Here is a 25,410-nt window from a genome sequence, read left to right on the forward strand (position 1 = left end):
TATATTATATTTATTACCCCCTAATCTTCCCGCCCAACGTCGCCGCTACCTACCTACAATTATTAACCCCTAATCTGCCGACCGGACCTCACCGCTACTCTAATAAATGTATTAACCCCTAAAGCTAAGCCTAACCCTAACACCCCCCTAAGTTAAATATAATTTTTATCTAACGAAATAAAATAAATCTTATTAAATAAATTATTCCTATTTAAAGCTAAATACTTACCTGTAAAATAAACCCTAATATAGCTACAATATAACGAATAATTATATTGTAGCTATTTTAGGATTAATATTTATTTTACAGGCAACTTTGTATTTATTTTAACCAGGTACAATAGCTATTAAATAGTTAATAACTATTTAATAGCTACCTAGTTAAAATAATTCCAAAATTACCTGTAAAATAAATCCTAACCTAAGTTACAATTAAACCTAACACTACACTATCAATAAATAAATTAAATACAAATACCTACAAATAAATACAAATAAATACACTAACTAAAGTACAAAAAATAAAAAAAGAACTAAGTTACAAAAAATAAAAAAATAATTTACAAACATTATAAAAATATTACAACAATTTTAAGCTAATTACACCTACTCTAAGCCCCCTAATAAAATAACAAAGCCCCCCAAAATAAAAAAATGCCCTACGCTATTCTAAAATAAAAAATTTAAAGCTCTTTTACCTTACCAGCCCTTAAAAGGGCCTTTTGCGGGGCATGCCCCAAAGAATTCTGCTCTTTTGCCTGTAAAAAAAACATACAATACCCCCCCCAACATTACAACCCACCACCCACATACACCTAATCTAACCCAAACCCCCCTTAAATAAACCTAACACTAAGCCCCTGAAGATCTTCCTACCTTAAGTCGTCTTCACTCAGCCGAGCCGAATTCTTCATCCTCCCGACGAATGAAGGTTCCTTTAAGGGACGTCATCCAAGATGGTGTCCCTCAAATTCTGATTGGCTGATAGGATTCTATCAGCCAATCGGAATTAAGGTAGGAAAAATCTGATTGGCTAATTGAATCAGCCAATCAGATTCAAGTTCAATCCGATTGGCTGATTGGATCAGCCAATCAGATTGAGCTTGCATTCTATTGGCTGATCGGAACAGCCAATAGAATGCGAGCTCAATCTGATTGGCTGATTGGATCAGCCAATCGGATTGAACTTGAATCTGATTGGCTGATTCCATCAGCCAATCAGAATTTTCCTACCTTAATTCCGATTGGCTGATAGAATCCTATCAGCCAATCGGAATTCGAGGGACGCCATCTTGGATGACGTCCCTTAAAGGAACCTTCATTCGTCGGGAGTTCATCGTGAAGGAAGGATGTTCCGCGTCGGCGGGATGAAGATGGAGCCGGAAGAAAGAAGATTTAAGATTCCCCTTGATAGAAGACTTCAGCCGGATGATGGACCTCTTCAGACCCCGCTTGGATGAAGACTTCAGCCGGATGATGGACCTCTTCAGCCCCCGCTTGGATGAAGACATCGCCCGGATTGGATGAAGAATTCGGCTCGGCTGAGTGAAGATGACTCAAGGTAGGAAGATCTTCAGGGGCTTAGTGTTAGGTTTATTTAAGGGGGGATTGGGTTAGATTAGGGGTATGTGGGTGGTGGGTTGTAATGTTGGAGGGGGGTATTGTATGTTTTTTTTTTTACAGGCAAAAGAGCAGAATTCTTTGGGGCATGCCCCGCAAAAGGCCCTTTTAAGGGCTGGTAAGGTAAAAGAGCTTTTCAATTTTTATTTTAGAATAGGGTAGGGCATTTTTTTATTTTGGGGGCTTTGTTATTTTATTAGGGGGCTTAGAGTAGGTGTAATTAGCTTAAAATTGTTGTAATATTTTTATAATGTTTGTAAATTATTTTTTTATTTTTTGTAACTTAGTTCTTTTTTTATTTTTTTGTACTTTAGTTAGTGTATTTATTTGTATTTATTTGTAGGTATTTGTATTTAATTTATTTATTGATGGTGTAGTGTTAGGTTTAATTGTAACTTAGGTTATGATTTATTTTACAGGTAATTTTGTAATTATTTTAACTAGGTAGCTATTAAATAGTTATTAACTATTTAATAGCTATTGTACCTGGTTAAAATAAATACAAAGTTGCCTGTAAAATAAATACTAATCCTAAAATAGCTACAATATAATTATTATTGATATTGTAGCTATATTAGGGTTTATTTTACAGGTAAGTATTTAGCTTTAAAAAGGAATAATTTATTTAATAAGATTTATTTTATTTCGTTAGATAAAAATTAGGGTTAGGGTTAGACTTAGCTTTAGGGGTTAATACATTTATTAAAGTGGCGGCGAGGTCCGGTCGGAAGATTAGGGGTTAATAAGTGTAGTTAAGGTAGCGGCGACATTGGGGGGGGGCAGATTAGGGGTTAATAAATATTATGTAGGTGTCGGCGGTGTTAGGGGCAGCAGATTAGGGGTACATAGGGATAATGTAGGTTGCGGCGGTGTGCTGTCGGCAGATTAGGGGTTAAAAAATGTAACAGAGTGGCGGCGATGTGGGGGGGCCTCGGTTTAGGGGTACATAGGTAGTTTATGGATGTTAGTGTACTTTAGAGCACAGTAGTTAAGAGATTTCTGAACCGTCGTAAGCCCAGAAAGCTCTTAACTCCTGGCTTTTCTCTGCGGCTGGAGTCTTGTCGTTAGATTTCTAACGCTCACTTCAGCCAAGACTCGAAATACCGGCGTTAGAAAGATCCCATTGAAAAGATAGGATACGCAATTGGCGAAAGGGGATCTGCGGTATGGAAAAGTCGCGGCTGGAAAGTGAGCGTTAGACCCTTTCCTGACTGACTCTAAATACCAGCGGACGGCCAAAACCAGCTTTAGGACCCCCTAACGCTGGTTTTGACGGTTAACGCAGAACTCAAAATCTAGGCGATATTAAATTAAATGTTTTAAACCAATTTAAGGATTTTACATATTTTCTTTCTTTTTTTAAATGGTTAATGCATTCGATTTTTTTCCTAACTTTTAAATGCAAACTCTACATTAAACTTTTGCAACTTCCAGAAAACTTGTTGAAAATACATTTTAAAGACATGCACAAGCCTTTTATATACTTTGGTGTTCAGCTGATAAAAAAGCAGTTAAAGAGTTCTCTGGCTGCATTCCATTACAGTAATAACTCTATTCTCAAAGTGCATAATCCTCTCTTCTCATAGCGGACTACAGATAAAAAGTATACTCTTAAAATTTCCTGTTGCTTGGCAACTCTATCACAATTTTTACAGAAACATTTTTGTTGCTGAAATGAATTTACACAAACAGAACCTTCACTTCAATCCACAATAGTAACAACATTAAATTCAACAATTCATGACAAAAATTGTCAGACCATGACTATTGATCTGTCTATCTATATATCTATAATTTCCGTCTGTTGTCCTGTCTTTCTATCTCTATATTTACTTCTTTTACAAAGCTGCTTTTTTCTATCAGATGTACAATTCTATGTATCTTATCACTAACCTAATCTATTAACCACAATGCATCATTACAACATTTCTGTTACTACATTGCCCACTCACTCCACATCCTCCAAACTACTGCCCCATTTCTTTCCTCTCATTTAGCATCAAGTTGCTTGAGGGAATAGTCTATAACCATGTCTTTCCTCTGCCTAAGCAATACTGCTTTTGATACTGTCAGTTACCTTCTGCTTTAAGACGCTTTACTTCCTACCTTACATTCTCAACAATGCTCTCTCCTTGTTCTCCTGCTAATCAGATTGCACCTTCAGAGAATCCTTTTCCAGTTTTATCATTCTTTCTGATCTGACAGAATGTTGTGGCTATTAGTAGCACCTTTATACAGATAAACACATCTATAAATCTCTTGTCTCATGTTACTGTCTTTCTGACATTTTCTCAGATGTACAGTTTACTATATGGACTCCCCTACTAATTATTGATTTCAGGTGTTTCACAAGGGGTTGTACTAAAGAGCTCAGTGACCTTTACCACAAGTCTATTTGTGAAATGTTTGCCCTACTAGGTCTGCCCCTGTAAGTGCTATGATTGTGAAGTTGAAGCATCCAGGAGCCACAACAGCCCAGCCATAAAATAGTAGACCATGCAAACTGAGAGAGGGGATCTGCTAAAGCGCACATCACATACTAAAAACACTATCATCTGTTGCATCCAAACTGCCTCTGAAAGCAACATCAAGAGAAAAACTGTGCATTGGTAGCTTCTGTAAACAAGACTCACATCAACATGCTTGATGCCAAGTGTCAGCTGGATTGGTATTAAGCATGCCACCACTGAACTCTGGAGCAGTGGAATTGTGTTCTCTGGAGTGATGAATTCATTATTTGACAGTCTGACCGAAGAATCTGGGTGCATTCAATACCAGGAGAACTTTACCTACTGGAATGCATAGTGCCTACTGTAAAGTTTGGTGGAGGAGGGATAATGATCTCCAGCTGTTTTTCAGGGCCACTTAGTTCCAGTGAAGGGTCAGCAGGGGGCGGCGTTGCACCAGCAGCTCTTGTGAGCTGCTGGTGCAATGCTGAATACGTAGAGCGTATTGCTCTCCGCATTCAGCGAGGTCTTGCGGACCTGATCCGCACTGTCGGATCAGGTCCGCAGGACCTTTAATAAATTGGCCTCAATGTGTTTAATTACTAATATGTTTTTAGTTCATAAGAAGACAAAGTGTTATGTCTCAATACCACAATACTTCCATCTGGCATACGTTTGTCAAGATGCTCATTAAGAGTCTTGGGGTATTTGTCTTATAATTTACCTGAATTAGCAATGGCTTTTAATAGAAACTTGTATGATTGTCATGCACTGTACAGCACTGTACTGTAGCACTGTATGATAAAACCAGTGATCCTACTATGTATTTTTCTTCTCACCCTTTCTCTCTCTACTTCCTCCCTCTCTCTTTACCTCTTCTTCCCTTCGTCTTTTTCCACTCTCCCTCCCATTTGTCTCTCCTCTTGTTCCCCCATCTTTTCTTTCCCTACTCTCCCACATCCTTCTCTTTTTCATTTCTAAGTACAATATATTCTGAGAGTGTTCTCTCCAGCCCTCAATGTGAATACAAATTCCATTACGGTCATTCATGTGAAAAGACTTGACAACCATATCTTAGAATAGCATAGGAACTACTAGATCAAGGGATTGGGAAAGGTGGAGAGAATGCAGTTGAGTTTAGTTAGTTCACTCCTACAACTATTGTTTTACAAGTATACATACAAACTAGAGGGTAGCACCTAATATTTTTGACTACTATGTGAAACATGCAATCTTATTTATATCAGAGATTACAAAGTAATCACTAGTAACCTGTTCAAATTAACCTAGAAAATATTGCACATGTAATTTCGAGTCACAAAATGCTTTTGTTTGATGCGAGCCAGTATCTCAAGTGGCCATTTTGGCTTATTCTAATTTATGAAGATTTTATTCCATTAGTTTTGTTAGTTCAGAGTATTTTCTGGTGTTAATCAAATTGCATTAGTAAGTTTCTGGAGATAGAAACAAAGCAATACTGCCATCTAGTGTACTGTAAGTTTACTTCATATTATGTTCACACTTCAGTGTTTGAAAAGTACACAATAATTAACAATATTTTATACACAGATTACATTCCACTATGATTTGCACATGCATGTTTATTGTTACTTGATTAATCTTTATGATACATTTAATTGGGTTACAGTGAATCAGCTTTATGTTAAAAATATGGCTATTCAGCTTGATCCACGTGCAGTTTATTTACGCTATATTTTGCATTGCATGATGAATATGCTATCAGCCATTGAGTATTGCAGGAAATTCACAGCTCATAATGCTATATTAGTTTAATTCTACATCTAAATTGGGTTTCACTTTTTCAGAAAAAAGAAATATTTAACATGTTTTAATGTTGTCCTTTTATATGGATTATATAAAGAAATCTGAGTACAATGACCCCTTTAACTAGACACAATTGGCTTTCAAAGTATTACAGTACAAAAAGCATTTAAGTATACAGCAAAGGAGAGTTCATAGTTATTGCCTTTTGGTAATAAAATAATAAACCTGCATGCCTTTAATCATAACATTTTTACTGCATGTCTTGTTTTTAATTCCATTTAACTTATATAATAGATGCATGTAAATAGTTTCAGTTTGCCAGACTGTTAACCCCTAATGACAGACATCATATAGGGTGCTATATGCTGTATGCCCTTAAGAACACGCAATGTACCCTTTACAGTGGCTGCGTGCTGGGCTGTTATTTTCATAAATTGTTTTTGATTTCTATCCCTAAATTTTATTTTCTGACCTTGGCGATTTGAGGTTTAAACATAAAGGACCAGAATACAACTGAAGTGCTTATTAACGCTCCTGCTTGAGAGTTAATTACGCTAGACGTAAGCTTTTTTCACGCTTTGGATTGCGCTTGTATCATGAGTTGAAAGTAAACTGTTTTTGCTCTACATATATCTGAAGTTTTTTTTGCACTATATATATATATATATATATATATATATATAGGTATATATAGGTATATCTATTTATAAATACAGAAAATATTCTAATATGTGCAGAACATTGGAATGTAAAATATTTACAGTAAATACACACTATAACACTTTATTAAATTTGATAAATATGTTTTTTCATGTATTCATCTACTTAACCGCAAAGGGCTCCAATACACTTAAATATATATGTCTATATATGTGTACATATGTATTTATATGTGTATATATGTCTGTAAATACATATAAACATATGTATTTATGTATTTATATGTGTATATATGTCTGTAAATATATATATATATATATATATATACATACATATGTACAAATATATAGAAATATGTCTCTAAAGATGTATATCTATGTGTGTATATATGTACATATGTATTTATGTGTTTATATGTATTTGCAGACATATATACACAAATAAACACATAAATATATATGTATGCATATACAGACATACAGTATATATAAGTGCATTGGAGCCCTTTGCCTAGAGGAAAACATGTAAAAACATATTTATGCCATATTAATTTTCAGTAAAGGTTTTAACTATGTATTTACTGTTAATATTTCACATTCCAATGTTCTGCACATAGCGGAATATGTTTTAAGTAAAGTTCACTTTGCTCAAGTAGTGGAGATCTTCATGTAGTTATGTGCTGAGCTAATAAGAATAATGTTTTACTTCAGGTCTTAAAAAGTGCTAAATCTCAAAGTGATTTTTTAGATTACATTTGAGAGCAACACTTAACTCCCCACTTGTAATATGAGCGCAATGGGTATGCTAATTGTGCTCCCTGTGCTATCCATTAAAGGATTGGGCACAATGAAAAAGTTTTGTCTGTGTTAAGATGCTTTAGTTAAAATATTTAACCATCCAGATAGTGTGTTATTCTTTGCACAAGGTTGCGCAGAAATAATAATCCCCCCCCCCCCCATTATTGATTGCATTGTTGGCTTGTTATGTAAATTGCATGAATGACACTTGAGTGGCTTCAGTAGTGCCACCATTAAATTGCCTTTGCTTCTGCACTTGGATATTTTGGTGATTGTAACTTCTCAGCCCGTTCATCTCATCCATCTAGACATCTAACTATCATCCTGTTTGCTTCCTGAGGGCAGCATAGTGGTCAGCAGGCAGTGGCAGTGCTGGCGGAGGCTGGAACTAATGTGGAAAACTGTAAGTGCAGCTGCCAAGGACATCATAGATGTAGGCTGGTGAAGGAACTATCTGTTATCTCTCATCAGATAGCAGGACATAGTCATTTCCTGCAGACATGAGGGACGCTTTTGGCATAGGCTAGAGAAGAGGTGGCATATTCTCTAATCAATAGGAGTCCTCTTCTTCCTCTAGGAGTGATAAGTATTAACTCTCACATAGGAACCACTACTCTTCACACACAAGTTCCTAATGCTAATCATCCTTCTCATAAGGCTGCTCATCAGCCTGCTCTTCTAGTGACAAGAGAAAAAAAATGTATTCATTGAAAATATACTTGGAAAAGTAATATAAACATTTTAATTAGTAACACAGCACTCCAAACAGTGTGAATGCCAAGCTGCAGCTCGTTATTTTGAAATAAAATTTTATGGGGAATGATTGGAACATGGATTGCATTAGTAGAGTGTTAAAAACTTGCCAGCATGTAAAGAAATTAAGCAAAATTATTGGAGAGGGGTGATTGACCAGTATATTGTTACATAGGTGTCTCTCCTTCACATTCAGAACTTTTCATTGCGACATAATAGTTCTCAAGAGAATATTGTGATCCATGGAATTAAATAATATATACAGTATACATCCTTTAAAGAATAACGATTTGTTTACTTTTTTGCATAATATATTTATAGATATAGGTGCCAGGAGTCCTCAGTCATCTATTGCAGGGGAGCCAGTCCCACTAACTAAAGATTTTTTGTAGTTCTAAATGATTGCATTTGAAGTTTGAACACTACTCATCCAGCAGTGCATACACTCAAGTGGGTGGGATTATAATTAAAGAGAATTTTTTTAAGAAGTTAATATGGACTGCATTGTTTTTTGGTTAGAAAAAAAAAACAACACTTAGGGCTCTATGTACGAAGCAGCAAGAGCGTTGCGGGAAGGTTTGCATATGTGAGCCTGCATCCCGCAATGCATGATGCAGCGGTCATTAGACCGCTGCTTCTTACACCCTATGCCACCTCTGAGGTGGTGAGGGGAAATCACAGAGAGCTCGCTCACTCTCAGTGATTGACAGCCCCTTCAGTCGTGTGATTGGCCGCGTGAATGAAGGGGCGGGCATTATACACTGTGATGAGTGTGTTATAATACATACGGGCCAGCGGACAAACAGATCCTCTGTTCATATGTAGCGAAGACGGGCGGACAGCTTCACAAGTTGAGAAGCTGTCCGCCCGCCTCTTAGTACATGGGGCCCTTAGAAACCAGTTTAATTAATTTATTTGGGTTAGTTTTGCTATTTTCATTGACACATCTAAATGCCTGTACTACTGCATTAAAAAAAGAAAAGGAAATAAAGGCATAAATAAAAAGGTGTAGTTTGGAAAATGATTCCATATAACAAATCTCTTTAAACACCTTGTATATTGAATCTTAATTAAAGTGAACTTTACATGTTTTAAAATCAGGTCGGAATCTTACCAATATTTTAGATACTTTAATTGATCATTGAATATTACCTTTTAATCTAGCCATGCCATTCTAAGACCCCGGGCACCGGCCGCCCACTTGAAAACTCTTTTATTTTATTTTTTAAGCTAACGGTTCGAATTCTTCTACAATCGGCGCTCTAGGTACAAAAAAAGTGCCGTATGGCTAGAGCACCGATTGGAGAACAGTTCAAACCGTTAGTTTTGATAATTTAAAAAAAATAGTTTTGATGTGGGCAGCTGGAGAGCAGGTATTTGAATGGCACGGCTAGGGGCGAGATTACATATGCGGCGCAGGCTTCAGCATAACTGCTGAAACTCGCATTGCCCGTAATTTCCCCTTGCACATTGGGGCTTCACATAAACCCCACTGGCAGTTCATAAAGTGCCGTAAGTCAGATGAACTAGCGATGTTAAGAAATGTTCGTAAATACAAATTTATGGAGTTGCCAGTGACTTAGAAACTGCTGGCACCTAAGAAAATAAAAAATCTTAAAGCTCCTGTAAAAGTCTAACCCTCCTCCCAAAAATAAACCCAACACCTAAAAACCTCTATATCCGCAATACCCCCACATCGCAACTAATAATAAAAGTATAAACCGACAACCCCAAACAATGCAATATGCCTAATTAAACTATTAACCCCTAATCCACCATTCACCCACATCACAATCTCCCTAATATATGTATTAACCCCTAACCTACCATTCACCCACATCGCAATTAACCTAATAAATCTATTAACTCATAAACCGCCATTAACTCACATCGCAATTAACCTAATTAATCTATTAACCCCTAAACCGCCAACCTCCCACAATGCAATTAACCTATTTGAATTACTAAGCCCCCTAACCTAGCACTCCCTAAAATAACCCAAATCACCTAAATTAAAAAATTCTAATTTACAATTAAAATTAAAAAAATTACTTTAAAAATAAAAAACTAAGTTGAAATTAATCTAAAATTACAAAAAATTAAAAAATCTAATATTACATAAAATAATTTAATTATCAAAAATAAAAAAATAAACCTAATCCCTATGAAAATAAAAAAGCTACCCCAAAATAAAAACACCCCCTAATCTAATACTAAACTACCAATAGCCCTTAAAAGGGCCTTTTGTAGGACATTGCCCTAAGTTAAACAGCTCTTTTACCTTAGAAAATACTAAGTCCCCCCTCAAACAGTAAACCCCCCCCCCCACCCACCAAACCCCCCAAAATAAAAAAACCTAACACTAAAAAATTCTAAACTACCCATTGCCGCCAAAGGGGTATTTGTATGGGCATTGCCCTTAAAAGGACATTCAGCTCTTTTACAAGTGCCCATCAAATCCCTAATCTAAAATATAAAAAAAATAAAAAAAATCGGCAGAGAAGGTCCTCTTCCAGGCGGCAGTGAAGTCTTCTTGGAACCGTCGACATCTTCTATCTTCATCCAGGACCAAGCCGGCACGGAGCGGAGATTACTGCGGAACTGAAGACCGGCGATGGCAGAGTTATGGAGCATGGAGGATCCTCTACGTATAATCACCGCCATACACTGAATATTGAATGCAAGTTACGTGTTTAAATATGGCGTCACATTCCTATTGGCTGATTTTAATCTTCAAATTCAAATCAGCTCTGCTATGCACCTGTATGAAGATGGAAGATGTTGCCGGTTCCAAGAAGACTTCACCGCCGCCTGGAAGAGGACCTTCTCTGCCGGACTTCAGGAACGGTGAGTATCTATATGGTACTTAGAGTAAGAATTTTTATTATTTTTTTTTTATATATATATTTTTTAGATTAGGGATTTAATGGGCACTTGTAAAAGAGCTGAATGCCCTTTTAAAGGCAGAAAAGGAGTTGAATGTCCTTTTAAGGACAATGCCCATACAAATGCCCCATTAGGGGCAATAGGTAGTTTAGGATTTTTTAGTGTTAGGTTTTTTTTATTTTGGGGGGTTTGGTAGGTGAGGGGTTTTACTGTTAGAGGGGGGACTTAGAATTTTTTTTAATGCAAAAGAGCTGTTTAACTTAGGGCAATGCCCTACAAATGTCCTTTTAAGGGCTATTGGTAGTTTAGTAGGGTGGCTTTTTTTCATAGGGATTAGGTTTAATTTTTTATAATTTGGTTGATTTTTTTATGTAATGTTAGACTTTTTTATTTTTTGTAATTTTAGATTATTTTTATTTAATTTTAGTTTTTGTTTTTTAAGTACTGTTAGGATTTTTTATATTTTTATTTTAATTTAGTATTTTATTATTTTATGTAATTTGGGGTTAATTTAGGGGTTGTAAGGTTAGGGGTCTTAGTAATTAAATTAGGTTTATTTAGATGTGGGGGGGGGTGGAAGTTTAGGGGTTAATAGAATAATTAAGTTTATTGCAATGTGGGTTAATGGTGGATTATGGGGTTAATAGTTTAATTAGGTTAATTGCGATGTGGGTGAATGGCGGATTAGGGGTTAATAGTTTTATTAGGTAGATTGCGATGTGGATGAATGGCGGATTAGGGGTTAATAGTTTTATTAGGTATATTGCGATGTGAGTGAATGGCGGATTAGGGGTTAATAGTTTTAGTAGGTAGATTGTGATGTGGGTGAATGGCGTATTAGGGGTTAATACATTTATTAGGATTATTGTGATGTGGGTTAATGGCGGATTAGGGGTTAATAGTTTTATTAGGTAGATTGTGATGTAGATGAATGGCGGATTAGGGGTTAATAGTTTTATTAGGTAAATTGTGATGTGGTGAATGGCGGATTAGGGGTTAATACATTTATTAGGTTTATTGCGATGTGGGTTAATTGCGGATTAGGGGTTAATACATTTATTAGATTTATTGCAATGTGGGTTAATAATGGATTAGGGGTTAATAATTTCTCTTGTAAGGTGTATCCAGTCCACGGATCATCCATTACTTGTGGGATATTCTCCTTCCCAACAGGAAGTTGCAAGAGGATCACCCACAGCAGAGCTGCTATATAGCTCCTCCCCTAAATGCCATACCCAGTCATTCTCTTGCAAACTCTCAACATAGCTGGAGGTAGTAAGAGGAAAGTGGTGTAATATAGTTAGTTTTTTCTTCAATCAAAAGTTTATTGTTTTTAAATGGTACCGGAGTTGTACTATTTTATCTCAGGCAGCATTTAGAAGAAGAATCTGCCTGCGTTTTTCTATGATCTTAGCAGAAGTAACTAAGATCCACTGCTGTTCTCACATATGTCTGAGGAGTGAGGTAACTTCAGAGGGAGAATGGCGTGCATGATAACCTGCAATAAGGTATGTGCAGTTTAAGTTTTTCTAGGGATGGAATTTGCTAGAAAAAAGCTGATGATACCGGATTAATGTAAGTTAAGCCTAAATACAGTGATTTAATAGCGACTAGTATCAGGCTTGCTATCAGAGGTATATACTCTGATTAATGTGCAATATAAAACGTTTGCTGGCATGTTTAATCGTTTTTATAGATGTTTTGGTGATAAAACTTATTGGGGCCTAGTTTTTTCCACATGGCTGGCTTGATTTTTGCTTAGAAACCGTTTCCTGAGGCTTTCCACTGTTGTAATATGAGTGGGAGGGGCTTATTTTAGCGCTTTTTTGCGCAGTTAAAATTACAGAAGGAGACATTCAGCTTCCCTCAACAGTCCCCTGCATGCTTTAGGACATCTCTGAAGGGCTCAAAAGGCTATAAAAGTCATATATTGAGGAAGGTAAAGCCACAGTGGAGCTGTGGCAGTTGTTGTGACTGTTTAAAAAACGTTTTTTTTCAATTTGTTAATCCGTTTTTTGTATTAAGGGGTTAATCATCCATTTGCAAGTGGGTGCAATGCTCTGCTAACTTGTTACATACACTGTAAAAATTTCGTTAGTTTAACTGCCTTTTTTCACTGTTATTTCAAATTTTAGCAAAATTTGTTTCCCTTAAAGGCACAGTAACGTTATTTATATTGCTTGTTTAACTTGATGTAAAGTGTTTTCCAAGCTTGCTAGTCTCATTGCTAGTCTGTATAAACATGTCTGACATAGAGGAAACTCCTTGTTCATTATGTTTAAAAGCCATGGTGGAACCCCATATGAGAATGTGTACTAAATGTATTGATTTCACTTTAAACAATAAAGATCAGCTTTTATCTTTAAAATATTTATCACCAGAGAATTCTGGCAAGGGGGAAGTTATGCCGACTAACTCTCCCAACGTGTCAGACCCTTTGACTCCCGCTCAAGGGACTCACGCTAAAATGGCGCCAAGTACATCAAAGATGCCCATAGCGATTACTTTGTAGGACATGGCGGCAATCATGGATAATATCCTGTCAGCGGTATTAGCCAGACTGCCTGAATTCAGAGGAAAGCGCGATAGCTCTGGGGTTAGACGTAGTACAGAGCGTGCAGATGCCTTAAGGCCCATGTCTGATACTGCGTCACAATATGCAGAAGCTGAGGAAGGAGAGCTTCAGTCTGTGGGTGACATTTCTGATTCGGGGAAACCTGATTCAGATATTTCTACTTTTAAATTTAAGCTTGAGAACCTCTGTGTATTGCTTGGGGAGGTGTTAGCTGCTCTGAATGACTGTGACACAATTGCAGTACCAGAGAAATTGTGTAGACTGGATAAATACTATGCAGTGCCGGTGTGTACTGATGTTTTTCCAATACCTAAAAGGTTTACAGAAATCATTAATAAGGAATGGGATAGACCCGGTGTGCCGTTTTCCCCCCCTCCTATTTTTAGAAAAATGTTTCCAATAGACGCCACCACACGGGTCTTATGGCAGACGGTCCCTAAGGTGGAGGGAGCAGTTTCTACTTTAGCAAAGCGTACCACTATCCCTGTCGAGGACAGTTGTGCTTTTTCAGATCCAATGGATAAAAAATTAGAAGGTTACCTTAAGAAAATGTTTATTCAACAAGGTTTTATCCTGCAGCCCCTTGCATGCATTGCGCCTGTCACTGCTGCTGCGGCGTTCTGGTTTGAGTCTCTGGAAGAGGCCTTTCAGACAGCTACTCCATTGACTGAAATACTTGACAAGCTTAGAACACTTAAGCTAGCTAATTCTTTTGTTTCTGACGCCATTGTTCATTTGACTAAACTAACGGCTAATTCTGGATTCGCCATCCAGGCGCGTAGGGCGCTATGGCTTAAATCTTGGTCAGCTGACGTGACTTCAAAGTCTAAATTACTTAACATTCCCTTCAAGGGGCAGACCCTATTCGGGCCTGGTTTGAAGGAAATTATTGCTGACATTTACTGGAGGTAAGGGTCATACCCTTCCTCAAGACAGGGCCAAATCAACGGCCAAACAGTCTAATTTTTGTGCCTTTCGAAACTTCAAGGCAGGTGCAGCATCAACTTCCTCTGCTACAAGACAAGAGGGAACTTTTGCTCAATCCAAGCCGGGCTGGAAACCTAACCAGTCCTGGAACAAAGGCAAGCAGGCCAGAAAAGTCCTATTCTACTCACAGTCCTGATCTATATTCTACTCACAGTCCTGTTGGGAGAGACTGTTAGAGGGCAGCGGTCACTTAAGAGGGGAGTATTGTGCTCTATTCTAGTCATTCTGTACATTGTGTTGTTAACATCTAACATATCTGTATAGTCTTTGTTATTAAGCAGGCCAGAAAGCCTGCTGCTGCCTCTAAGACAGCATGAAGGAACAGCCCCCTATCTGGTAACAGATCTAGTAGGGGGCAGACTTTCTCTCTTCGCCCAGGCGTGGTCAAAAGATGTTCAGGATCCCTGGGCGTTGGAGATCATATCTCAGGGATATCTTCTGGACTTCAAAGCTTCCCCTCCTCAAGGGAGATTTCTCCTTTCGAGATTATCTGTAAACCAGATAAAGAAAGAGGCATTCTTACGCTGTGTGCAAGACCTCCTAGTTATGGGAGTGATCTGTCCAGTTCCACAGTCGGAACAGGGACAGGGTTTTTATTCAAATCTGTTTGGGGTTCCCAAAAAAGAGGGAACCTTCAGACCCATTTTGGATCTAAAGATCTTAAACAAATTCCTCAGAGTTCCATCGTTCAAAATGGAAACTATTCGGACCATCCTACCTATGATCCAGGAGGGTCAGTACATGACCACAGTGGATTTGAAGGATGCTTACCTTCACATACCGATTCACAAAGATCATCATCGGTTCCTAAGGTTTGCCTTTCTGGACAGGCATTACCAATTTGTGGCTCTTCCCTTCGGGTTAGCTACAGCTCCAAGAATCTTTACAAAGGTTCTGGGATCACTTCTGGCGGTCCTAAGACCGCGAGGTATATCAGTGGCCCCTTATCTGGACGACATCCTGATACAGGCGTCAAGCTTTCAGATTGCCAAGTCACATACGGACATAGTTCTGGCATTTCTCAGGTCACATGGGTGGAAGGTGAACGAGGAAAAGAGTTCTCTATCCCCACTCACAAGAGTCTCCTTCCTAGGGACTCTGATAGATTCTGTAAAAATGAAGATTTACCTGACAGAATCCAGGTTATCAAAGCTTCTAAAATCTTGCCGTGTTCTTCATTCTATTCCGCGCCCTTCGGTGGTTCAGTGTATGGAAGTAATCGGCTTGATGGTAGCGGCGATGGACATAGTGCCATTTGCGCACCTACATCTCAGACTGCTGCAACTATGCATGCTCAGTCAGTGGAATGGGGATTACACAGATTTGTCCCCTCTACTAAATCTGGATCAAGAGACCAGAGATTCTCTTCTCTGGTGGCTATCTCGGGTCCATCTGTCCAAAGGTATGACCTTTTGCAGGCCAGATTGGACAATTGTAACAACAGATGCCAGCCTTCTAGGTTGGGGTGCAGTCTGGAATTCCCTGAAGGCTCAGGGATCGTGGACTCAGGAGGAGAAACTCCTCCCAATAAATATTCTGGAGTTAAGAGCAATATTCAATGCTCTTCTAGCTTGGCCTCAGTTAGCAACCCTGAGGTTCATCAGATTTCAGTCGGACAACATCATGATTGTGGCTTACTTCAACGATCAAGGGGGAACCAGGAGTTCCCTAGCGATGTTAGAAGTCTCCAAGATAATTCGCTGGGCAGAGACTCACTCTTGCCACCTATCAGCAATCCATATCCCAGGTGTAGAGAACTGGGAGGCGGATTTTCTAAGTCGTCAGACTTTTCATCTGGGGGAGTGGGAACTCCATCCGGAGGTGTTTGCTCAATTGGTTCATCGTTGGGGCAAACCAGAACTGGATCTCATGGCGTCTAGCCAGAACGCCAAGCTTCCTTGTTACGGATCCAGGTCCAGGGACCCAGAAGCTGCACTGATAGATGCTCTAGCAGCACCTTGGTTCTTCAACCTGGCTTATGTGTTTCCACCGTTTCCTCTGCTCCCTCGACTGATTGCCAAAATCAAACAGGAGAGAGCATCAGTGATCTTGATAGCGCCTGCTTTGCCACGCAGGACCTGGTATGCAGACCTAGTGGACATGTCATCCTTTCCACCATGGACCCTGCCTCAAGACCTTCTACTTCAAGGTCCTTTCAATCATCCGAATCTAATTTCTCTGAGACTGACTGCATGGAGATTGAACGCTTGATTTTATCAAAGCGTGGCTTCTCCGAGTCAGTCATTGATACCTTTATACAGGCACGAAAGCCTGTCACCAGGAAAATCTACCATAAGATATGGTGTAAATACCTTTTTTGGTGTGAATCCAAGAATTACTCATGGAGTAAGGTTAGGATTCCTAGGATATTGCCCTTTCTCCAAGAGGGTTTGGAAAAAGGATTATCAGCTAGTTCTTTAAAGGGACAGATTTCTGCTCTGTCTATTCTTTTGCACAAGTGTCTGGCAGAAGTTCCAGATGTTCAAGCTTTTTGTCAGGCTTTGGTTAGAATTAAGCCTGTGTCTAAACCTGTTGCTCCCCCATGGAGCTTAAACTTGGTTCTTAAAGTTCTTCAAGGAGTTCCGTTTGAACCCCTTCATTCCATTGATATCAAACTTTTATTTTGGAAAGTTCTGTTTTTGATGGCTATTTCCTCGGCTCGGAGAGTCTCTGAGTTATCTGCCTTACAATGTGATTCTCCTTATCTGATTTTCCATTCAGATAAAGTAGGTCTGCGTACAAAACCTGGGTTTTTACCTAAGGTAGTTTCTAACAAGAATATCAATCAAGAGATTGTTGTTCCATCATTGTGTCCTAATCCTTCTTCAAAGAAGGAAAGCCTTTTACATAATCTGGACATGGTTCGTGGTTTAAAGTTTTACTTACAAGCTACTAAAGATTTTCGCCAAACATCTACACTGTTTGTTGTTTACTCTGGACAGAGGAGAGGTCAAAAAGCTTCGGCAACCTCTCTTTCTTTTTGGCTTCGGAGCGTAATACGCTTAGCCTATGAGACTGCTGGACAGCAGCCCCCTGAAAGGATTACAGTTCATTCTACTAGAGCTGTGGCTTCCACCTGGGCCTTTAAAAATGAGGCTTCTGTTGAACAGATTTGCAAGGCGGCGACTTGGTCTTCGCTTCATAGCTTTTTAAAATTTTACAAATTTGATACTTTTGCTTCTTCGGAGGCTATTTTTGGGAGAAAGGTTCTACAGGCAGTGGTTCATTCCATTTAAACCTGCCTTGTCCCTCCCTTCATCCGTGTACTTTAGCTTTGGTATTGGTATCCCACAAGTAATGGATGATTCGTGGACTGGATACACCTTACAAGAGAAATCATAATTTATGCTTACCTGATAAATTTATTTCTCTTGTGGTGTATCCAGTCCACGGCCCGCCCTGTCTTTTTAAGGCAGGTCTAAATTTTAATTTAAACTACAGTCACCACTGCACCCTATGGTTTCTCCTTTCTCGGCTTGTTTCGGTCGAATGACTGGATATGGCAGTTAGGGGAGGAGCTATATAGCAGCTCTGCTGTGGGTGATCCTCTTGCAACTTCCTGTTGGGAAGGAGAATATCCCACAAGTAATGGATGATCCGTGGACTGGATACACCACAAGAGAAATAAATTTATCAGGTAAGCATAAATTATGTTTTTATTAGTTATTGCGGTGGGGGTTGGTGGTTGACAGGTAGATAGATGTTGCTCGTGCGTTAGCTGCTAGTTAATATTTTCAGCCAGTTACAGGAGTTACGATGCTCACATTTTCAAGGCTTGCTGCGTCTGCCTATTTTTTGTGAGGTGAAAATGGAGTAAACTTTCTCAATTTTTGCTGCGTAACTCCTTGCGCTAAATATGTGATACCGTTTTGCGACACAGTGCTATGTTAGTTTACGGGAGTAAAAATTGTGTGCATTTATATGCGGCGCCATATATGTGATAGCAAAACCGCGTAAAAACCAGCTATGCCGCATATGTAATTTTGCCCTAGATTAAATTACAATGTATATTTATTAGAAGTAATCAATTAAAGTCCAACTAAAATATCGCTTCGTTTCCAGACCTGCTTTTAAAACATGTAAAGTTTACCATGATTTTAATATTTTGTAATTCCTCTTCTGTAACTTACTATATAGTACTGTATTTTTATTATTGAAGACAGAAATCAATTCTGTGTTAAGACAACTTTCTATTAAATCATATATTTGAATTAATAACGTAAAGCAATATATTCAAACCATAAGGGTTTGGCTGTCTGTTGAGCAAAGCTAATTATATAAAATAGAAGTATGAGTAGGTTATGGCAGATAAGGTTGAAAATAAATAAATGTAAATAATGGTAAATGTAAAATGATCTTTTTGACAAGAAAAACAAAGACATAGTTTTATAGTGTGAGTGGTATACACCCTAGAATAATATAACATGAAAATGGATTTAGAAGTATTTGCAGAACTGAAAAAGGGTAACAACGCTCAGTGGAAAACAAAGGCAGATTTATTCATCTTGGATAACTGACAAGCCTTGCTCTTGTACAATTGGTTGCACAAGAGCGTGGTACAGCATTGCATGAGCTAACAGAATCTTAAATTCTGGCAGCCAATGCTGCACTGGAGGCACAGAGGTTTCCTTTCTGAGAGGATAAATGGGATATATTAAACTTACAAAGGGGAATGTATGAAAATATAATTCTGCTTCTGTAATCCCTGCTAGAATATCACTTTTAATAAAGCATACTGTTTAGGTGCCACTGCAAAACTAGAATAAGCTAAGGATGGAAATGGCTACTACATGTTTCTTATTTGCACTGGAAAATAGTAATTATGCATCAGACATTCCTTGTAACATTTGTATGACCTCCTCTTACACTTCATAATTAGATAACAACAGAATGAGTATGATGTAAACATCTGTATGTTCTAAATTGTAAATATTGTGTTTTTGCAAATTTTAGGATCCAAGTGCCATGCCCAGGCCAACTTCCCAAGACCTTGCAGGATTTTGGGACTTGTTGCAACTTTCAATAGAAGACGTAAGCATGAAGTTTGATAAATTACATCAGTTGAAAGCTAATGAATGGAAAACAATTGATTCTCCGGAAAAGAAGGTAAACCGTTTTAGAACATTTTTGTAGTATGCTAATGCTGTTTTCCTTGAAGGCAAACACTGTACACATCTGTATTATTTTAACCCTTTAATGACCAGCGATGTATCCTGTACGTCGCTGGTCTTTCTATGGGGGTGCAGTTTACAATAGTGTGGTCTCGCCGCCAGTGGCCTCTCGCAAGACCCACCTTATTACACAAAACTCTTAATGACCAGTGATGTGCAGGGGTTATAAAAATTGTGTGAGCAAAATCAACAGATTTGTATTATTGTGTGTAGGATGTTAATATCACGTGAAAGGAACATTTAAATATAGTTGCTTAATCAACCAATGCATTATAAAAAAAACAATAATCCAATAGCACCTATCATGAATTTAAAACGAGAAGTGTTTCTGACATTTTTTTAAATTTCCTTCCATTTCCCTGTCCCCTGTATCATGTGACAGCCATCGATGACTCACAGACTTGTATATGTATACATTGGGAACTTTTGCACATGTTCAGTAAGAAATTATGCATATCAAAATACTGTACACAGTTTGATAATGGGACTAAATTTGATTATTTATTTTTTTAAATTGCAAATACAAATATTTTTTTCAATGGCCCCTGTTAATATCTGTTAGGTCTGTTTGAAATGGTTCCCAAAAGTTTTTACTGAATTTCTCCAGGTGAAGCAATTGAAACCCTTTAAAAATCCATTCTGTACCTGGTTTTGTAATGGTTTCTGTACTAATCACCTCAGGGTCGGAACGGCCTAAGGGGAAACTGAGAGATTTCCCAGTAGGCCACATCATCTGTGACAGGGCTGCTAAAGAAGCACGGCTCACTTGAATCTTTTAGCGATTTTGGAATAACTACTAGCAGAATAAGTGCTCAGGTACTACTGGGAACTATAATTCCCAGAGATGCCTTCCTTAGACATGGCATCCTGAACATCTTGAATACCCTCTTTTTCTCAGCCGTCTTTGCTTTTCACACATTATTTTAAATGTTTATTTTAACATGCTCAATTCCCAGTTTAGAAAACACAGGGCTAGATTACAAGTGGAGCGCAAAATATCGCTTGTGCAAAAGCGATATTAGAGCTCCACTTTGCAATACCAGCGCACTTCCATAGGATTCTATAGGTCAGAGACAGCATCAGAACCTCGTGCAGCAATGGGGGTAAGTAGCGCAGCGATGAGCAACATTTGTAAATATAGATGTATATATTCACATATTAAAGGGGCAGTAAACCTACAAAATAATGTTATATAATTCTGCACATAGTGCATAATTATATAACATTATCTTAGAGCTAACATTATACATCTAAATATTGCAGAGATATTTTATTATTATTATTAACCATTTTACAGTCAGCCGCTCCTTGCTCTACTGAGCAGGTCTGGGCACGCTGTCTAGTCACAGCCGTCCCAATCACACCATTAAACTAAATGTAGCTAGATTTTTTTAAATAAAAAAATATAATGCCCTCTATTTTGAGGGCATTTGGGGCATTTTAGAAAATTAACCAGAGATCGGATCTATGGTTAATTTTCTGAGCGCTAATTGCTACAGTGAGTTGGCAGTAGCAATAACCAGCCACCAGCCGTGATAATTTAGCGCTCCACTTGTAATCTAGCCCACAGTCTTTACCAATTTTAATGATCAAATTAGCAGTATTATGATGCTTAAATCATACTTATACAAGCCTGTCTGGAGAAAGACATATGAATTCTAAACCTTTACTTTAATTCAGAATATTTTACTCTTTGTTTCATATATATTATTTAATTATCAATTGTTTTCATTAGTTTTCATCTATTTGTTTGTCTGTTTGTTTTAGGATGAAAAGAAACCCCCACCTGCAATACCAAAGAAAATTACAAGAGGAAAATTCCCTGTTACTAGAGAAAAGTCTCTTGACCTACCTGACCGACAAAGACAAGAAGCTAGAAGGCGACTAATGGCTGCAAAAAGAGCAGCATCGTTTCGGCAAAATTCAACTAGCGAGCGTGCAGACAGCATTGAAATCTATATACCAGAAGCCCAAACTAGGCTTTAAAACACACTGCTACAAAATGTCCATTCTTATTTATTTATGTTTTAAACAACATGCTTGTACAGTTTGTACCACGCCTGATCATTTTATTCAATCTTACTACTGAATATGCCATTCTTGTGCTCATTGTGCCATAAACCCTGTGGAATGTTTGTTTTTTTTCCTCACAGTTTGCTAACCTCATTGCATTCTGTCTGACTTCAAAACAGCTACATGCATAGGGCTTGTTGAGACATGACTTCTCCAAAATGTTCTCAGAGGACAACGAGAAAAACCTCTCAAGATGGAACCCAATGTAAATCCTTGCTTATTTCTATTTTTATAAATGATGTGATAATTAGGAATATAAATAAAAAAAAGAAACTCAATGGGTACATCTCACCACTCACTAGAGGCATTAGCTATTTCTAGAAGAAGGTGCTAAACATTTAAAGCGCAAGAAAGAAAGAATTTATTGCTCTTTGACCTCCGGTTCCTTTAACTTAAATCAGCAGAGATAAGTACCCATGCTGCTCATCCCTCGCACTGCTGAACTGCATTAGGCAATCTTATTTTGAATCTCTGTATCTAAAAGATCTCAAATGACTGAAATTCCAAAGCATCTTGTTCTTTAGACAACTAGAAGCATACTCATCTGGTCCAGCCAGTGGTGTCCTTAATGGAATATTGCTGGTTGCCCTACTACAACTCAGCAAACTAACTGCCTAATCTCAATACAAGAGGATCTGAGGAGGAAGTAGGTGAAATGAAAGTGAATGCCTTAAAAAGATCTTTTGTACCAGACATATAATATGGTTAAAAGTTGAACAACCTTCCGTGGACCATTTATTTCTGTTTACAATATTTGTCTCTTTTTATTTATATTATTTATAAAATATTGCTATGTATGCTATTTAAGAACACACACAGCTATATATTTTATGTTGCTAGGGTATCCTTGAAACAAAATAATGAATGTTTGCTGTTTAAATTACCAGTTGTGATGTGATAACCAATTTTAAAATCATGAATATAAGTGGTAAGTATATCTAAGTTTAAATGGTTATTTTAAGGTATAGTAATGGTGACATGTGCTTTACATCTGTAATTTATTTTTCTGACAATTATTTTTCCAACTTAGTAATAGCTAAGATTTGAGTAGCACTCATATCTCATGTTTAAAATTCTACATAAGATACCAAGTTTAAGTAGTGTGACACATGGAATTAAATCCTGGGAAAGTATCAATTAAACTTTAAATATCTAATTAACTATATGCAAAACACAGTGGAACCACTGAACCTCAAAGCTAGTCATTTTTTTTTCTTTACTTATTTAAGTTACTAGTCAGATTCCTCCCTGTGTCCTATGTCGTAAAATCGATCCTTTGCCTTTATAGGACTAGCTAACATTCCATATGTAAACTTTATGAAGTTGTATTAACAACAAATATCTATTACAGTCTTTGGAGATGTTTGATGTTACTAATGTTTACCAATGAAATGTAAACTAGCCCATAGTTTGTTAATAGAAAGGGCTTGCTTAGCAACATGATACCCTGCTTCAGTAAAAGCAAAATTTGGAATTATTAAACAATCTCTTTAGTTCTATGGGTTTACATGCTGTTCAGATATAGGCCTTTAAATTGCACAAAAGCTCTCCTTGTCTTTCACTATGTCAACTGCCTGTATTGTAAGATCCCATGTATTTGTAATTCATCTTTATAAATTACATCCCATTTTAAAGTGGAATTCTAATGCAAATATCAAATCCAAAGATTAATTAGTGCATGCAATGTTAGCATTACAAACTCTAGGTAACTATGGGCCCAATTATCAAAAGGTCTGGGCTTGAGAGGTTCTCTAAGAAATATTGCCTGTGCTATGAGCCCCTGCTGGAAGTCTCTAAAGGCACTTTTTTCTTACCTTGAGAAGAGTGTGTCTGACAAATGAAACTAATAAATGAAATATTGAAATAAAATGTATTAAAACCATAACAAAAACATTCTGCAAAATTACACAGAAAAACTATTTATAGCACACAGTAGTAATCATAATAAAATTACACTGCAGGTGCAAAAAATTATAAGTACCATATTAAAAGTATATTGTTTTCCTTCAAATGAGTTGCCCGTGCCTAGTGGGCTCAGTTCTCCTAGGTTCAGGGGCATTTCATGAATGATAATGAATGCTCTCTGCCAGGTCCCATGTATTCTATAAACTGCAGATTTCACTGTTTTATCTCACAAACTAAAATGTGCCAATATAGTGTCAGACTATGTAAAACCCTTATTACCCTGATAGAAAAACCTATGCAACTCTAAGATACTATTCACAGAAAATAAAGTAATCTGATTTGTTTTGGTTTTTGGATTTCATTTTAAAGTGTACCCTTTTCCCAGTGAACGCCTTTACTTTTTATGAGAGGCATCTTGCAGTTCACAGGCACAGACAGCTTTTTTTAGAGAATTCCCTAAGGGCAGAACCCGTGAGTATTGGCGAGATATTTCACGTCCTATCTGGCCCTATGGTTTTAACCAACGCACACAAATAGATAAAGTCTACAATCCTTGCAGCTCCTTAAAAGAAAATGGCGGTGACTGGGTCTTGTGACTGATGTTCCTTAATAGATACAGTTCCAAGTGGGACTTTTGTTTAGCCCTTACAAAAAAACCATAAATGAATACATAATTTTCTTGGGTCAGTAATACAAATATAAATGACATGTTCTAATGTATTAGAGCATATAATATTTGCATTAAAATACCCCTTTAATCTGTAGAAGAAACTATTTCCCTTTCAGGCACTACAGTATATTCCTTGAATACAATTTAAATAATCACAGCAGTGCTTTGCAGATTTAATTTTAACATATCTTAAAATCAAGCACAGTCATATAACTTTCTTAGACTACGTTTGCTTGTTGTAAATAAGTGAAAAACTGTAAAAAAAAAAAAAAGTGTTTTAACTAAGTGCTTCCATTTTTCGTAACTACAATACATATGGCTAAATGGACAAGGGGCTTATAAAGCTGTAAAGGGTGATATGGTCAAAGGTGAAACTCTAATATTAATTAAAAGCAAACATACATATGTGTGTGTGAGAGATAAACCAATGGGCTGCTTTATATTTAGAGCTTTTTTTTTATTTGCAGGAAATAATGATAGTCAATAAATTCCATTGTTACTCATATGTGCAGCACCTCAGACGTTAAGTGCTTAGCAATCTATTGTTATGTACAGACAAATGACTAATCTCAAACCACTTATATTTTTAAAGAAAAGTACCTGTAGCAAAAAAAGTTTTAAATTAGCTAACGTTTAGATTTATTTTAGCCATTGCTCATCCATACGCAAAAAATATCCAGTTTATTTTTTTGTATCAAACAGCACTTTAAATAAGGCATCAGGATACCCCTGAGCTTGTCATAAATATTCAGCATTTAAAAGGTTGTAATATTATTCTACAGTAAATGTTGCTATATCTATAGAAAAAATACAGGGAAGCAAATATTGAAATAAGCATGAGCTGTGTACAGAGATAAGCATGTTTCAGTTCGGAATCCCAATATGTTAAGCTGTGTTTTTAAAAGAACTATGTAAAGTCTGGGACATTTGAAGCTAAAATTCATATCTCGACCTATATTTTGCCAAACAGCCTTAAAACATTTTTTTAATGTAAAACAGAATACAAATGGTGAATGTATAGAATTTAGATGATAAATATATCCCTATTATAGTCTACATATGTAAACACAGTCTAGAAGAC

The 25,410-nt window shown here is 37.3% G+C and overlaps 1 protein-coding gene across 1 annotated transcript in view; it reads left to right on the forward strand.

Moving 5' to 3' along the window:
- The window catches only part of DLGAP2 (DLG associated protein 2), a 709,652-nt gene extending 686,803 nt beyond the window's left edge, over window positions 1–22,849 (forward strand). Inside the window, exons 11-12 of the mRNA XM_053710360.1 lie at window positions 19,464–19,616; window positions 21,449–22,849. Of these exons, the coding sequence (XP_053566335.1) occupies window positions 19,464–19,616; window positions 21,449–21,667 (372 nt within the window). The 3' untranslated portion in view covers window positions 21,668–22,849. The remainder of the gene's footprint in view (window positions 1–19,463; window positions 19,617–21,448) is intronic.
- Window positions 22,850–25,410: the final 2,561 nt, after the last annotated feature.

Source organism: Bombina bombina, chromosome 4, assembly GCF_027579735.1.
Source record: "Bombina bombina isolate aBomBom1 chromosome 4, aBomBom1.pri, whole genome shotgun sequence".
NCBI lineage: Eukaryota > Metazoa > Chordata > Amphibia > Anura > Bombinatoridae > Bombina > Bombina bombina.